A 17,270-nucleotide genomic window follows, 5' to 3' on the forward strand; every position below is an offset into this window, starting at 1 on the left:
AGCTGGTGTTGAAAGAACAGAGGGCCTGTGTGGCGGGAGCACAGTGCCAGGGAGACAAAGGCCTCGGATGGTATTGGAGGGGTGAGTGGGCCGGAGCACTCTAGCCTCCCAGGACATAGGAGAAGAGGCTCTTGATTTCATGAGAAATGAAAAAGGAAGTCATATGGAGGATTTCAATCAGGGCGATGAATTTGTGTTTCATTAAGATCCCTCCTGCCCCCACATGGAGGGGAGACTGCCTGTAGGGCCAACATTGGAAGGAGGGAAGTCAGGAGATTTCTACAGTGTTCCACACCAGAGATAATGGAATATTTACTTTTTAATTTTTTTGTTAATCCTCACCTGAAGATACTTTTTTCATTGATTTTTAGAGAGTTGAAGCGGGGGGGGGGGGGGGGGGGGGGGGAAGAGATCGATTAGTTGTCTCCCTTGTGTGCCCCCCGCCTGGGGATCGAACCTGCAACCCAGGTATATGTCCTTGACTGGGAATCGAACCTGAGAAACTGCGGTCTGTGAGCTAATATTCTGTCTGCTGAGCCACACTGAACAGGGCTGATAATGGAATCTTTAAGAATTTCTTCTCTAAAAAACACAACCACATATCATTGTGATCATCACTGTAAAGACTGTTTAGAGCAGTGGTTCTCAACCTGTGGGTCGCGACCCCTTTGGAGGTCGAACGACCCTTTCACAGGGGTCGCCTAAGACCATCGGAAAACACATATATAATTGCATATTGTTTTTGTGATTAATACTATGCTTTAATTATGTTCAATTTGTAACAATGAAATTGGGGGTCACCACAACATGAGGAACTGTATTAAAGGGTCGCGGCATTAGGAAGGTTGAGAAACACTGGTTTAGAGTAACAGGGACAAAGTTATTTTGAAATGTGTTCATTTCCCAGATAATGTCCTTGGACAGGGAGATCAGCTGCATCTCTAGTTGGACACCGCTGCCCTTCACTCCCAATACAGGATACCCCTCTTCCTCCCTCACCCTGAATATGGCCTTTGTTTGTTAGGAACTCTTGCCTCCTCCCGAGTTATGGAGAGTGGCTTCTGGTATCAGGGCCTTGGTGCAGGAAATGCAAACACACGGGGCGGGTGCTGTCACATCTGAGGCCTGGCTCACATACAGGAGGTTCTAGAGACACAGGGAAGGAAGCTGATGGGAAGAGGGAGGGATGGAGCCTGGGGAGAAGTCAGTTTACTGCTGGACATGGAGGCCGCGTAGCACTTCTGGAGGCTAGTCAGCTGTCTTTACCAGTCTTTCACTTTCCAACCTAGAACCCATGTCACAGATAATAAACATCTTCATAATAAAAAATGAGAGGAGTCAGAATTGTGCTTAGGTGCTAGAGGCAATGACCTTTAAATTCGAGGCACTTAGAACTTACAATGATTAAATGACTTGAAGGCTCAGAAAGTTTCCAAGATGGCTGTATGAACAGTAAGAACAGTCGGAATAACTACATCTTTTTACTGAAGGCTGCAGAGCATTTTACTAGTCCTTGTCTTGCTTGGCTTTCACTCATATTCCCACTTTCCGTTCAAAAGCTAAGATGCAGGGAGGCTAGGAGGCTTGCTCTGGGCCTGCACCAGCGTCGCCTAGCTCAGGCCAGAGGTCATGTCCAGCAGACGATGCTCCTCAGTAGATGGCTAAGGTTGGCCCAGAGACTCCTCAGTGCTGTCAGCTGATGACTTCCTGGGTAAACCGAGCAGAGAAGCCAGAGAAGAATTGACTAGACTGGTTTTGAGTTCTTTGGGAGGGTTTGGTAATTCGCAGTATCCTGACCCCTGTGATTGGAAGGGAATTCTCTGACAAGGAGGCAGTGGGAGAAGGTCACTGGTGACTTAATTCCTGGGCTTCCTGCTTTGAGGGCAGGCCAAAGGCATTGTCCAGGAGGCCACTTGGACAATGATGGTGATACCAGATGTTGGTGTGGTAGGTGCTGCTTTTTAAGCCTTTTCATAGCTGTGTGATTGTTGCACCGTCACCACAGAGTGGATGCTGTTTGTTATCCTTTATAACACGGTGGCCACCACTTTGGTAGCCTCTTCCTGAGTCACTGAATTCTGGTCAGTCACATGGGCCTCTTTTCTGCTCCCTGGACAAGTCATGTTTCCCTGCCTCAGGGGGTTTGCTCATGCTGTTCCGCTGCCTGGAATACTCCCCTCTCTCCCTTCTCCCTATCTCATTCCAACGCTAGTCTTTCTTTCCTTTATAGCTCAACTTGCTTAGGTCACTTTCCCAGGGAAGTCCTACCTGGCCCTCAGATTAGTTAGCTTTCCTTCTAACACCCTCTAGTAGCCGCTGGAACGTGCTTGTCACTGTTCTTTATAGAAGTTGCAATTACATGGTTATATATGTTGTTTAAACCTGTCCTCCCTTCACTAGACTTTCAAAATCCACGTGGAGCCAGGACTGTAGCCGTTTTCTGGCTTGTCTAGCAGAGCACCTGCTATGTAGTCAGCACTAGACAAATGTTTGTTGGTTGAATGAGTGAGTGAATTTCTGGTTTATAATTAGGAAAACACGCATGAGGAGAGGATGACTCACCCTAGGCCACACTGTGAGTCCATAAAGGAACCCCAGGGTCCCTGTCATGGAGTCCAGTGAGCTCCATGCTCTTCCCCCTTATCCCACTCCCACTCTGGGGGCTGGGTCCTCTGCCACAACCTATCTTTCCCTTATACCTAGAGATATAAACCTCCCCACACCTCCCTCAAACGGAATGAAGTGCTCAGGTTCCCTACAGGAAGGGTGTGCCACAGTACAGCTTGGGAACTTCAGACAGAGGGCTGAGAAACAGATGGGAATCTCTGAGCTGATGAAGCTGACCTTGCTTTGGTCATGGATTTTCTGTATGGTATTGAGCAGTCAAATCTGTTTTCAGTTTGTTTGTTTGTTTATTTATTTATTTATTTTTAATCCTCACTCTAGGACAGCCTTGGGCAAACTACGGCCCGCTGGCCGGATCCGGCCCGTTTGAAATGAATAAAACTAAAAAAAAAAAAAAAAAAAGACCGTACCCTTTTATGTAATGATGTTTACTTTGAATTTATATTAGTTCACACAAACACTCCATCCATGCTTTTGTTCCGGCCCTCCGGTCCAGTTTAAGAACCCACTGTGGCCCTCGAGTCAAAAAGTTTGCCCACCCCTGCTCTAGGACATGTTTTCTATTGATTTTAGAGGGGGGGGGGGGGGGGGAGAGAGAGAGAGAGAGAGAGAGAGAGATTGATGTGAGAGAGAAACATTAATTGGTTTTCTCCTGTGAGCACCCCAACCGGGGATCAAACACACAACTTAGGTATGTGCCCTGACTGGGATTCGAACCTGCAATCTTTTGGTGTACAGAATGATGCTCCAACCAACGGAGCCATCCAACCAGGGCTAGGCTTAGTTTATTCTCTGCAAAATGGAAATGAGGTTCTCTTCTATAATGACAGAGCTGTTAGAGAGAGAGAGTGAAATTTTTGTCTTTAAGCCCCATGATAAGTAATGTTCTGTAATGAAAATAGATCCATTTTTTTTTCTTAAAAAATAACAATGGGTGATTAAGAACAGCACATTAATGTCAAATTCTGGTCAGATGAACAGGAAGTTACTTGTTTTCATCAAACAGGGCAGGGTTCCAGTGTGGCAGGGAAAGGAGAAACCTATTTTCATATTTAGAAACAAAAGGATAATTACTTAAAGAAAGTAAGTTTTGACAAACTTGGCTCCACACAGAAAATTGCTCCTACCAGAGTATTTTCTTTCTTTTTTTTTTTATTGTTTAAAGTATTGCATATGTCTCCTTTACCCCCGATTGACCCCCGCTACTCCCACCCCTGAGGGCATGCCCCCACCGCCCCTGTGTCTGTGTCCATTGATTATGCTACTATACATTCATACAAGTCCTTTGGTTGATCTCTAACCCCGCCTCTCCCCTACCTTCTCTATGAGGTTGGACGATCTGGTCAGTGCTACCTTGTCTCTGGATCTGTTTTTTGTTCATCAAATTATGTTGTTCATTATATCCCACATATGAGTGAGATCATGTGATATTTATCTTTCTCTGACTGGCTTATTTCGCTTAGCATAATGCTCTCCAGGTCCATCCATGCTGTTGCAAATGGTAAAAGTTCCTTCTTTTTTATAGCAGCGTAGTATTCCATTGTGTAGATGTACCAGTTTTTTTAATCCACTCACCTGCTGATGGGCATTTAGGCTGTTTCCAAATCGTAGCTGTTGTAAATTGTGCTGCTATGAACATAGGGGTGCATATATCCTTTCTGATTGTTGTTTCTAACTTCTTGGGATATATTCCTAGAAGTGGGATCCCTGGGTCAAATGGGAGTTCCATTTTTAGTTTTTTGAGGAAACTCCATACTGTTCTGCACAGTGGCTGCACCAGTCTGCATTCCCACCAGCAGTGCAGGAGGGTTCTTTTTTCTTCACATCCTCTCCAGCACTTGTCGTATGTTGATTTGTTGATGATAGCCATTCTGACAGGTGTGAGATGGTACCTCATTATTGTTTTGATTTGCATCTCTCAGATGATTAGTGACTTTGAGCAAGTTTTCATATGTTTCTTGGCCTTCTGTATGTCCTCTTTTGAAAAGTGTCTACTTAGGCCCTCTGCCCATTTTTTGATTGGATTGTTTATCTTTCCTTTGTTAAGTTGTATGAGTTCCCTGTAAATTTTGGAGATTAAACCCTTATCTGAAATAGCATTGGCAAGTATGTTCTCCCATGCAGTGGGCTTTCTTGTTGTTTTGTTGATGGTTTCTTTTGCTGGGCAGAAGCTTTTTATTTTGATGTAGTTCCATTTGTTTGTTTTCTCCTTAGTTTCCATTGCCCTACGAGCTGTATCAGTAAAGATATTGCTACGACATATGTCTGATATTTTGCTGCCTATGGAGTCTTCTAAGGTTTTAATGGTTTCCCATCTTACATTTAGGTCCTTTAACCATTTTGAGTTTGTTTTTGTGTGTGGTGTAAGTTGGTGATCTAGGTTCATTTTTTTTTGCATGTATCTGTCCAATTTTCCTAGCACCATTTATTGAAGAGACTGTCTTGACTCCATTGTATGCTCCTGCCTCCTTTGTCAAATATTAATTGATCATAATGGCTTGGATCTATTTCTGGGTTCTCTGTTCTGTTCCATTGGTCTATATGTCTGTTCTTGTGCCAGTACCAGGCAGTTTTGAGAACCGTGGCTTTGTAATACAGCTTGATATCTGGTATTGAGATCCCTCCAACAGGATTGCTGTGGCTATTTGGGGTCTTTTTTGCAGAGTATTTTCTTTTGAAAAACACATCTTTGTCAGAAAGAGTTGTAAAAGTTCGGTGTTCTAGGAGGATTTGACTAGAAGGGGCCCAGGGGTTTGAAAGAGAATTGCTATTGCCAAGCGCTCACTCTGGGCAGCATCTTCACTTTGTTAAAACACAGCAAAATGGGACACCCCCCAAATACCCTTGATTTGTTTTCTCCTTTGCATTTTATTTCTTAACTCCTCTTTATCTTCTTGTCATTTCAGAGAGTCTTGGAAAATGATGAAAATGTAGAAGAAGGAAATGAAGAAGAGGATTTAGAAGAGGATATTCCCAAGCGAAAGAACAGGACCAGAGGACGGGTAAGCTGGGATGCCAGGAGGGATGAGAGAAATCAGGGAGGCGAGGTCCCACTGCAACTAGAGAGAGAGCAAGAGAGCACATCCATGGTCTTCCTTGCAGAATTCCCGGAGCGGAAAACACCAGAGGGCTCTGATCCTGGGTGATAGCCTGCAAGCGTTTAGGGCTGGCAAGAGGGAGAAGAGGCAGAGGGTGCCCCGAGGGGAGGGGGATGCTGAGGCTTAAGGGAGGTTGGGGGTGGGAACAGAGGGAGGGTGGTGAACAAGGAAAATGTGATAGTTGTCCCCGTTTCTTGGCCATGAAAGAAGGCTGAAAGTTTCCTGGCCCCGCCGCCCCCCTCCGCTGCTGGGGCTGCCCCAGAATGACAGGGTCAGGACACCTGCTTTGGGGTGTGTTTCATTAGGCAGAGAGTAGGCCCACAGCTGGTGGTTCCCAAGCAGGTATGGCCTGGGCTTTGGAGGCTGGTGGGATGTGGCCAAAAAAAAAGCACCAGAAACCTGGGGAAAGGCAGAGGGGAATTCTGTGGTGGAAGGAACAAAAATATGAGAATGGCTCTTAAGGGGAGGGAACCAAACCAAACTTAGGTATTCAGGTTGGTCCTCCAGAGTGCTCATGTTCAAGCCCTAAGGGGCCCTTTGTGGTCATCTTCATGGGTCTGCAAGGGCATCTGACAGTAACCAGGTGCAGAGGATCTCTGGGGGTAAACCGCCGCTCTTCATCTAGAGAATGAACTCTTAGTCCTGTCTGGCTCCTTCAGGCTGCAGGCAGGACCCTATGTTTTTCATGGACAAGAGGCTAGTCCTGGGTGCTCCGTGGGTTTTGATCTAGTGCTAAATGTGGGCATACCTCTCTGTGTGGTTCCTGTGCCTTAGTATACAGCAGACCCACCAACAATGCCTTTCAGAATGCAGGTCCCCAGGACCCAACCCCAGAGGTTCTGCTTTGGGGGGTCTGAGGTGGGGTCTGGAAAGCTATATCATAATGATAGGTCACTGGTACAAGTGCTCCAGCTCTGCCCACACTGAGCCGAATTGCTCCAACCTGTTGACAGAAGCCGGACTTTCCGAGTCTGGAAGGGCAGCCCTTTGATGCTGCATGCCTTATATAGTTGGCATCCCGCTTCAGCTATGATCGCCTTTTGACACTCTTGTTATATCTGTTCTTTTCTTTCACTTTGTCTTGGTTTGCATGTTTTATTTTATTTTAAAAAAAATATTTGAGGATATTTTTTCCCCCATTGCTTTTTAGAGAGAGGAGAAGGGAGGGGAGGGGAGGAGGGCGAGAGAGAAAGGGAGAAACATCAATGTGAGAGAGACATTGAACTGGCAATCCAGGTATGTGCCCCTGACTGGGAACCAGACCCTCAACCCTTTGGTCTGTGGGCCGATGCTGTAACCACTGAGCACACTGGCCAGGGCTAGCATGTTCTTTTTTTATGTGTGAAATATTTGAAAGCAATTCCTAGACAGTTTATCATTTAACCTGCATATATCTCAGTGTATATCTCTAACATATCACTATCATATCCAATAAAAAGAACAACTATTCTAATATCTACTATCAAGTCTCTGATGACTTTTCTCTGCTATACCCTCCCACACACATGTGTTTTTTTCTCCATTCCATTTATTTGTTGAAGAAGTTGGGTAGTTGATCTTGAGGAATTTCTCACATTCTAGAGTTGGCAGACTGATACTATTTAAAGTATTCCTCTGTCCTCTTTATTTCCTGAAAACTGGTGGTTTGATTAGAGAGTTGGTTAGATTCAGGATATTTATGTGTATAAATATTTCTTTTGGTGGGGCAAGAATCTTTCCCAGGTGTGATGTATGCATCTTATTGCATCACATCCGGAGGCACATGTTGTCTAGGTGTTCTGCTTCTGGTGGTGCTAAGATTGATAGGTGGATTTGGGTGTTGTCAGCCTGATCTCTTTTTATAAGCTCTCCATTGAGTTTTCAACTAATTGTTTTAGCAGCCACTGATGAACTTGCCTCGACCCATGAGTTCATTGGAGGTTGCAAAATAATGAATATCTGATTCTATCATTGAAGGAGGCTTTATTTTTTTATTTTTATTTTTTTTTTAATATTTTAATAATTTTTATTTCTTAAAGTATTACAAAGAGTATTACATATGTCTCCTTTTTTCCCCCCCTTGACATTCCCCCCGGCCCCTACCCCCCGCCCCCCCCCCGCCCCGTGTCTTGTGTCCATTGGTTAATCTTATATGCATGCATATAAGTCCTTCAGTTGGTCTCTTAATCCCCCCCCCCCCCCCAACCCTCCCCAGGCTTCCCACTGTAGTTTAACATTCTGTTCAATGTTGCTCTGCTTCTGTATCTACCCCTGTTCATCAGTCCATACTGGTCCCCTTTATTTGTCCCAACCTCACTGGAGTAGTCTCAACCTCACCAGGGCCGTCTGAGCCTCACCAGGGCCGTTTCAACCTCACCAGGGCCGTCCCTACCTCACGGGGGCCGTTTCAACCTCACTGGGGTCGTCCCTACCTCACGGGGGCCGTTTCAACCTCACCGGAGTCGTCCCTACCACACCGGGGCCGTTTCAACCTCACCAGGGTTGTCCCTACGACACCGGGGCCGTTTTGACCTGACTGGGGTCGTCCCTACCTCATGGGGGCCGTTTCAACCTCACCGGGGTTGTCCCTACCACACCGAGGCTGTTTCAACCTGACCGGGGTCGTCCCTACCACACCGGGGCCGTTTCGACCTGACTGGGGTCGTCCCTACCTCACGGGGGCCGTTTCAACCTCACCGGGGTCGTCCCTACCTCACGGGGGCCGTTTCAACCTCACCGGGGTTGTCCCTACCACACCGGGGCTGTTTCGACCTGACCAAGGTCGTCCCTACCTCACGGGGGCCGTTTCAACCTCACCGGGATCGTCCCTACCTCACGGGGGCCGTTTCAACCTGACCGGGGTTGTCCCTACCACACTGGGGCCGTTTCAACCTCACCGGGGCCATCCCGACCTCACCGGGGCCATCCCAGCCTTACCGGGGAATCAGGAAGTTTGGCCCTCTGTCCCCTGCCGGCGGCTCCCCACCAGACAAAATCTCCAGGCGTTCCTGGTGGTTGAACATCCAGCACTCCTGCCCTCCACCAAGTGCACAGACTGCCTGTCTGCTGTCCCCCAGTGCCCCACAAGAGACTGGGACCAGTGGGCATGTTTGTGCGCTTGCTGGTACAGCAGTTCCACAGTGCCGGCCCAGTCAGGCCCAGCCCTGGCCGGCCCCGGACCCGACTCTGCCCCCCGATTGCGTCCCTCCCAGATGCAAGGAGCTGAAATCTGCAGCCTGCTGGGATGGGCTCTGTACTTGGTGCCTCTGCACATCCTACTCAGTCTCAATGCGCTTCTTTCTATGCGAGGAGTTGAAATCTGCAGTTTGTTGGGTTGGGCTCTGTACTTGGTGTCACATCCTACTCAGTCTCAATGTTCTTTCTCTCCTTCCAGTTGTAGAGCTTCCACTGGGCCAACTTTCCCATGGTTCTGTATGATAGGTGTTTGTCTGATATTTGGTAGTTTCGATGTTGTTGTGTGAGGTAGCACGCACAGGTCTCTTCCTTATGCCGCCATCCTGGTTCTCCTGGGTCTGCTTCTTGAGTGTGTCTCCCATGGCTGCGAGCAGTTGAAGTCTGCAATTTGTTGGGATAGGCTGCAAAAGCGCAGGTGGGTCTTTTCGTGCACCTGGCACAGCTTGGATGGGGATGTAAATTGATTAGGGCTGAGTCTCAGGGAGTCGCCATGGCGGAGCAAATAGCACTGGCTGAGTCTCCGTGGCCCCTTGAATCTCTGCCAGGGCTTTGTGTCCCCCAGTGCCGGCGAGCAGCTGTGCAACAGAGTCTCCCTCGCTTTCTGATGGCTGCAAGGCCGTGCTGCCTCTCCCCGTAGGGTCTGGTGCCTCATGATCCCGCCTGAACCAGCTCAGTGGATTTGAAAGTTTGCAGAAGCAAAGGCGTTTCTACTTGTGAGTCTGGCACAGCCCAGATGGGAATGTAAATTGCATAGGGCAGGGTCACAGGGAGTCGCCGGGGTGGAGACTCAGCAGCCCCTTGCCTATCCAGGACACCAGGACATTGCGTCCCCCAGTACCGGCGAGCAGCCGAGCGCCAGAGCCTCCCTCGCTTTCTGACCGCTGGAAGGCCATGCCGTCTCTCGCCTTGGGGCCTGGGGCCTCAGAGACCTGCCCGAACCAGCTCAGTGGATTTGAGAGTTTGTAAAAGCACAGTCATTCCCTCTTGTGCCTCTGGCACAGCCCTGAGGGTAGGGCGGGGTCACAGGGAGTCGCCAGCGTGGAGGAAATAGCGATGGCGGCGTCTCCGCGCCCCTCGCCTCCCCGGGACACCAGGACTTCTTGTCCCTCAGTGCCGGCTGCGTGTCAGAGCTTCCCTCGCTCTCCGACCACTGCAAGGCCGTGGCCGCCTCTCCCTGTGGGATCTGGGGCCTCAGAGACCCGCCCCGAGCAAGCTCAGAGGATTCGAGGGTTCGTAAAAAACCGAGAATCCATTTGCAGCCCGCGTGGCATGTGACTGCGTACCTCTGGTTTTGGTGCCTCCGTAGCTCCCACTCAGTCTCACTGCGCTTCTTTCTTTTCCTCCAGTTGTAGATCTCCCACTGGGCCAACTTCCCCATGGTTCTGAGTGGCGGTTGTTTACTTCATAGTTGATAGTTTCTATGATGCTGTGAGAGAGCAGCACACACAGGTCCGCTCCCTACGCCGCCATCTTGGTTCTCCTCTGGATATTAAGTCTGAAGGAGGCTTTAGAACGTAGAATTTCTGGGCTTTTTGTGAGCTTCAAGAGCTGTGTGTCACCTCCAAGCCTGCTTCCTTCCCTTCCCTCAGCCCAAACCAAACTTAGGTGAGTCGATTGTGGAAGGAGAATGGTCTTCACATCTTCTCCATTCCCAACCTAAACATCAGTGATTGAACTCACAGTCATTGAATATGAGTAGGGGGTTTTGGTAGGAACATTAGCAGTAGCAGTAGCAGCAGCCATTTTTACTTACTGTACTTACTGTATACCAGGCACTGTGATGGGCTAGTTACAGTACGAGCTGACATATGGAGAGTGATGACTGAGCACTTCAAACTTCATCTACTGCACTGGCCACTGTGGCTGTGAGCACGTACAATGTTGCTGGTTCAAACTGAAATGTGCTGCAAGTGTAAAATACACTCCAGATTTCGAAGACATAGTACGAAAAGAATGCAGAACATCTTCATATTTTTTATTGATTCCATATTGAAATGATAATATGTTGGCTATGTTAGGTTAAGTAAAATGTGTTACTAAAATTAATTGCACCTATTTATCTTTTTACTTAAAAAAAAATGTAAGATGTGTCTACTGGAAAACTTAAGATGACATGTGTGGCTTGCATTGTATTTCTGTTGGCCAGCACTGCTTCTTCCATTTCCATAAGTTGATATTATTATTTCCAGAGAGGTTAAGTAACTTGCTCAAGGTCATCCAACCTAGTAAGGAAGAAGTCAGGATTTGAACATACTCTGTGGTTTTTCCACTGGGTCACGTGTGGCCCAGTCCCTAGCATGTGGCCAGTGACCATTTTTTTGAATGAATGATTGAATGATGGGAAAAGAAAGAACAGTCATATTTTAGCTTGTGGGAGCTGAGAGAAGGTCTGGGGCTGGATGGGGCCTAGACCAGCACCGGGCCCACCTTATGATGGCCAAGGGGCAGTTGAATGGCTCTACATTGTGCAGTGACATTGTGGACCTGTCACCCATGGTGGGAGCCATGGGAGGGCCCTGATGAGTGTAGGCGGGCCTATCTGGGCTGGAATAAGTATATGAAGCTGCTCAATTAAGTCATCCTTTACAGTGGTGTGTTTAAGCTGCTGTTGGCTCCTGGAGAACAGTCACACCCATTTCTGTTGCCAGGACTGAAAGGCAGTTTAAGGCCATGTATCTCAGCATCAGTATCACCTGGGAGACTGTGAGAAATGCAGGACCCCACACTTCACCCTAGATGGGCTGGATGAGAGTCTGTCCTTTACTGAGACCCCGGGTGCTTTGTGTGCTCATTGAGGAAGCCAGGCCTAAGGTAGTGTTTGCAAGAACAGCCTCTGTCTTGTTTGAACCACGAGTTCAAATCCCAGCCCCACCACTTACTAGACTTTGGGTGAATTATGTAACCTCTGTGACCTTGATCAAATTATATATGTACTCTGAGCTTTGGTTTCTTCATCATTAAAATACACAGCCGATTTTGAGTGCTTAATAAAAGGCTAGATATTATTAGGAGGGTACAAGCAAAGGGAACAACAACTCTCAGAGTTCTGACAATGGAGATTCCCTGAAGGGTAAAAGAAATTCGGACCCAACAATTAATGATTGTGTTTGTGGTAACTTTACTCCAAGAAATCTAAGCTCTTTAAAATTCATAAAATTCTTGGAAATCATCCATGTTATCAATAAGTAGATCAGTCAATCAGTAAGTATTTATTGATGCATTGTGGTATAGTTCAGTGCTTCTCAAACTTTAATGTGCATACGAAGCACGTGGTGATCTTACTAAGCTGCAAATTATGATACAGTTGGTCTTGGAAGTGGGGACTCAGATCTTGCCTGGTCTACAAGCTCCGGTCAGTGCTGCTGGTCTGAGGACCACACTTTAAATAGCCATGAGATACAGCAGTGGTTCTCAGTTTTTTGCGGGGGTGGGGGGGGTGGGGGTGTCTCAGGAGCTCTTTACTTGAAAATAACTGAGGGACCCCCCAAAAGCTATTGTTATGATAGGTTATAACTAGTGCTACTTATCAAAACAGAAAAAGTGTTAAATGTAAGTGTTCATGTCCTGTGGCCTCTAAAACTCCACTGTGTGCTTGTGAGGGAATGAGAGTGAAAAATTTCAAAGACGTTTATTACTATTACAAAATATTTTTGACATTGAAGTCCCCCTGAAAGGGTCTCAGGGACCCCCCAGGATTTCTTGAGATACTATTTGAAAACAACTGGTATAGAGGAACTAGCTCTCTGAGTCTGTCCCAGTCGAGGGCCTTTAACCTGTAGGACATTTAACAACTTAAGCAAAAATGGGAAGTATTTGAAAAGCCACCGGGACATTGCTCCAACTTTGAGCAATGAAGATTGAAACCTCAGGAAGGGCAAGAGAGTGGCAGGGACTCGGGACTGGGAAAGAGTAAAGCACTCTGGAAGCTTTTGGCCTCTACTTCTTCATTCTTCTCTCGCACAACTGCCTTTCCTGTCTCTGTGCACATGACCGCCATGGCTCCTGCACTGATAGGTCCCTAGGTCAGCTGCCTGTACTAACCAACTGTTTTCCAATTCCAAGTTCTTTGGAACTAGAATCTGTTCTGTCCAGCTTAGGTCAGGTGTCCACTCCTGAGCCAGCCAATCAGCTGTGGCCAGACAGAGCAGCGCCATGTGGTGCAGTCATGGCTGCCATGGCCTACCAGTGTGTGAATGAGAAATGGAGTGGAGTGGGGTGGGCATGTCTCAGAGAGGGAGAACTGGTTTCTTTTGGGTAATCAGCTTCAAAGTTTTCTATAACAGAGTCTGGAAACCTTGGTCCTGTTTCTTCTATTGGCTCTCAGACTATGGACAAGTTGTGAACCTTCCCTGGACCTGTTTTATCAAGTGCCAAATGGGAATAATAGTATTTGCTCTAATTCGTAGGTTATTGTAGGAGTTAAATGAAGTAGTATATGTGAAAGCGCTTCAGATGCCATAGTGCTAAGTGTTGGGGATGCATAATAAAGTATGAAATGCATCTTTGCTCTCAAGGATGTTGGAATTAAATTGAGGAGAAAATAGCAGCAGCCATGATACAATTAGAAAGCACAGGCTTTTGACTGTGCACTAACCAAATGCAGTGAGAGTTCAGAGGAAAGAGAGAGATCAACTTGGGCAGCGAGGGGGAATAATTTGTTGAGCACTTCCTGTAGACGTAGCACTATGCTCTGTGGTTTCACACACCCTTAGTTCTTTCTCAGCAACCCTGCAGTAGAGATGTTGCTATGCCCATTTTACAGTTAAGAAAGGTAAAGCTTAGAGAAGTAACTTGTCCAAAGACACATGGCTGGTATTTAAACCTGTGTCTGACATTGAAGCTGATGTTGTTTTTACTCATCAATGTGGCAAGAAGAAGATTCTTGGAGGAGTGGAATGTTAGCAGGGCTAAAGCATGGATCAGATGGGGATGGGCAGAGAGGCAGGTCCAAGACAGGCATCATTAAAAATAAAGGCGTGAGCTTGAGGTGAACCTAGGGGCATTGGCATTAAGTCACCATTGGATGTCAGTGGGCTTTAGATGGCAATGAATGAATGGCCATGGGTTCCTGTCCTTCACTCCCTTTTTTTAAAAAAAAAAAATGTTTTTATTGATTTCAGAGAGAAGAAGGGAGAGGGAAAGAGGGATAGAAACATCAATGATGGGAGAGAATCACTGATCTGCTGCCTCCTGCATGCCCCCTACTGGCTATTGAGCCTCAAAGCCGGACATATGCCCTGATAGGGAATTGAACCGTGACCTCCTGGTTCATGGATTGATGCTCAACCACTGAGCAACACCGGCCAGGCCCTTCACTCCTTTTGTCTAATTGGTCTAGGAGTCACACAGGATGGATTGGGTAGGGCAATGCAGAGGTAGAACCCCAGCTTGTGGGTTCTTTGAGCAGTGCGGAGGTCAGTTGATGAGCTCCTGGATTAAATGTGGACTAGATGGGAAATGCAAAGCCTAAGATGACCTTTGAAGGAAGGAACAATAGCACATGGATATAGAGGATAAAAGAGAAGAACCAAAGATGATGGACATACTGATCCACCCACGGATTGATTGATTCATTTTTTCAGCAAGTATTTATTAAGTGCTTCTTGAATGGCTGGCCCTATGCCAGGTTCCAAGGACAGTTGTGGCTAAAATAGACATGTGCTCCACCCTCATATGGGGGTGACAAGAAAATCAAGTACACCAACACGTGTGTGATAGGATGTCAGACAATGTTAAGTGTGGGATAAAACAGAAAGCAAGATGGGGAAAGAGAACGATGGAGAGGGTATGAGTGGACAGAAGTTGATCAGGGAGCCCAGCTGGCGTAGCTCAGTGGTTGAGCGTTGACCTATGAACCAGGGGGTCATGGTTCGATTCCCAGTCAGGACACATGCCTGGGTTGTGGGCTCAATCCCCAATGTGGGTGTGCAGGAGGCAGCCAATCCATGATTCTCTCATTATTGATGTTTCTATTTCTCTCTCAAATCAATAAAAATATATTTAAAAAAATAAGTTGATCAGGGAGGGCTTCTTTGAGGAGGTGGCATTCGAATAAGATGAGTAGGATTCTGAGTTTCCAAGCTTGAGATATTCTGGGAGACTAGAGAGCTAGTGCCAAGAAGAATCCCTGGCATGTGCTCTCAGTGTTCTATAGCTATGACCCCCCCTTTTTGCAGTTGAGGAAACTGAGGTGCAGGGAGAGTGTGGGAGCCTGTAGTCACCTGGCTGGTCAGCCCTGCAGATTGAAATGAAACCCTGGCTCTCAGCCGGGCCCTCCCCTTCCCCTCTGAGCCTCCAGCAAAGCGCCTCCTGTCCCTGCCGGTATTTTTAGTCTCTAAGAGCCCCTTCCTTGGGACTGCTGCTGCCTCGTCATTCTGCCTGACTTGCTTTCACCTACTCCCAGGCGACTGTGACGGCTGCGGGCTGCACACGTCAAGCTGTCCCTGGCTTCACCGAGGGTGTGTGTGGGGGGGTGGGGTGGGGTGGGGGTGGGCAAGGGCAGCTGAGGGTGACCACCCTCCGTGTCATGGGCAGGCTGGGAAGCCTGTCGGTGCCTCAGGGTGACTGCCAGTGCACCTCATAGCTCCCTCTTTGGGTCAACTGAGTAATGAGGGCGAGAGGAGGGGGCTGCTGGCTGCATTGTGTATAGGGGTGAGGGGCTGGGAGGCAAAGGGAGGGAGGAGGGGGGTGGGATTTTGTAATTTGCTTGCCAGGTGGTGTTGATTGTGAAGTGTGTGTGTGTGTGTGTGTGTGTGTGTGTGTGTGTGTGTGGTTAGGAGAGAGAGAGAGAGAGAGAGAGAGACTGAGAGAGAAAGAGAGAGAGGTGGGGTGGGGGGGAGAAAGAGAGAGTGAGCATGCATACACAAGCAACCATCTCAGGCCTTTTGACCCCGAAGTCCTCAGGGCTACTTTTCCCGGCCAGGTCCCTGGGACTGCCCCATCTTCCCTGCATTCCATGTTGCTGCCATTTTACGTCTCATCTGCTGTGCCTTTCTCTCTGTCCCCAAAGACCCGGCAGGCCCTTTCCTGGTTGGGAGTTTACTGCTACTCATTACCAGAGAATGACCCTGAGGAGACTAGGGTGCTACACACGTGACCAGTGTGGGACTTTTCAAGTTTTAAAAATAAACCTTGCTGCATTCTTGCAGCTACTGTCCCGGGGCCGCAGAGCTGCTCCCTAGCTGGTCTCTTCTCGCCTCGAGGTTGAGCTCATCCCGCCCCTGCCCAGGCTATGCCGACTCTTTCTGGAGGTGCACACGGGTGCTGGTATCAGCAGTCCAGCTTCAGGAGGCCATGAGCAGCCAAGGTTTCTGTCACTGGCCGGAGGCTCACGGCAGACCACACAGGGAGGCCTCAGCTGAGGCCCACCCCTCTGGAGTTGGCTGAGCCGGGCTCATGCCCTGTGCCCTGATGCCAGGCTTGGCTGGCTCTTGAGAGACCTGAGTGGGGGAGTGTGAACAAAGGGGCTTGGCTGATAACGGTAATTATGCTACTTGCTCCAACACGCCCATCATCTGGCCAGCTGAGGGGAGCCAGTTGGCATCTCCATTTGGTAGCAACAGAGCTGCAAGGCTAAGGAGCTGGAGGAAGAGGTCCTACTAGCCACAGGAGAGTAAGGACACTTGGTCAGTAGAGGCTTTGCAGTGGGACTGTCCTGAGTTAATGTCCTGGCTCTGCACTTAGTAGCTGAGTGGCCTTACACAAGCTGCCTACCCTCTCCAGTTGCCTCAGTCTCCTGATCTGTTAAGTGGAGCCCATAGTAGTGTCTCCCTCTGGGATTTGTGAGTAGCTGAGCGATTTGGGGTAAGTTACCTCACTTCTCTGGGTCTTAGTCTCCTGGCCTGTAAAAGGGGGTTGGCATGGGCACAGATGTGGTGAAAGGGAACGAGGAGATGCAGGTGAAGCACTCGGGGCCTCACAGTACATGTTCAGGGCCTGTGGCGATGACCAGAGTAACAAGCATCGTGATACCCCATGTCTCCCTAGGCCCGTGGCTCTGCTGGTGGCAGGAGGAGGCATGACCCCGCCTCTCAGGAAGACCACGACAAACCTTACGTCTGTGACAGTAAGTACAGGCGACACCGCCTTCCTTCTCCTGCCCCTGCCCTTACCCCTGTCCCCACCATTCCTGTGCTTCCCTGCCTGTCAGCCCCCAGCCCAGGCTTGCTGGCTCCTCCTCTGGGGCCTCTCATCCCAGCTCCCATGCCTGTACCTCCCCTCTGTCACCACCTCCTCTCTGCCCTCATGTTTCTGCCTGAGGAGAGCAAGTGGGAGGCCTTGGGTGCTGTGCTCCTCTCTCTGGCAGTACCCTTCCCTTCTTTGTAGCTTTTCTCTGTCTCTCTCACTCTGTCTCCTTCAGATCCCTATTTCTTT

General features: G+C 48.3%; 1 protein-coding gene across 1 annotated transcript in view; it reads left to right on the top strand.

Moving 5' to 3' along the window:
• DPF3 (double PHD fingers 3) overlaps window positions 1-17,270 on the top strand; it is a 271,445-nt gene that overhangs the window by 160,003 nt on the left and 94,172 nt on the right. The window contains exons 5-6 of the mRNA XM_070417223.1: window positions 5,532-5,627; window positions 16,884-16,962. Of these exons, the coding sequence (XP_070273324.1) occupies window positions 5,532-5,627; window positions 16,884-16,962 (175 nt within the window). The remainder of the gene's footprint in view (window positions 1-5,531; window positions 5,628-16,883; window positions 16,963-17,270) is intronic.

This window comes from Myotis yumanensis, unplaced genomic scaffold (assembly GCF_028538775.1).
Source record: "Myotis yumanensis isolate MYYU_CA2020_CCGP unplaced genomic scaffold, mMyoYum1.0.hap1 SCAF_1, whole genome shotgun sequence".
NCBI classification, from domain to species: Eukaryota; Metazoa; Chordata; class Mammalia; order Chiroptera; family Vespertilionidae; genus Myotis; species Myotis yumanensis.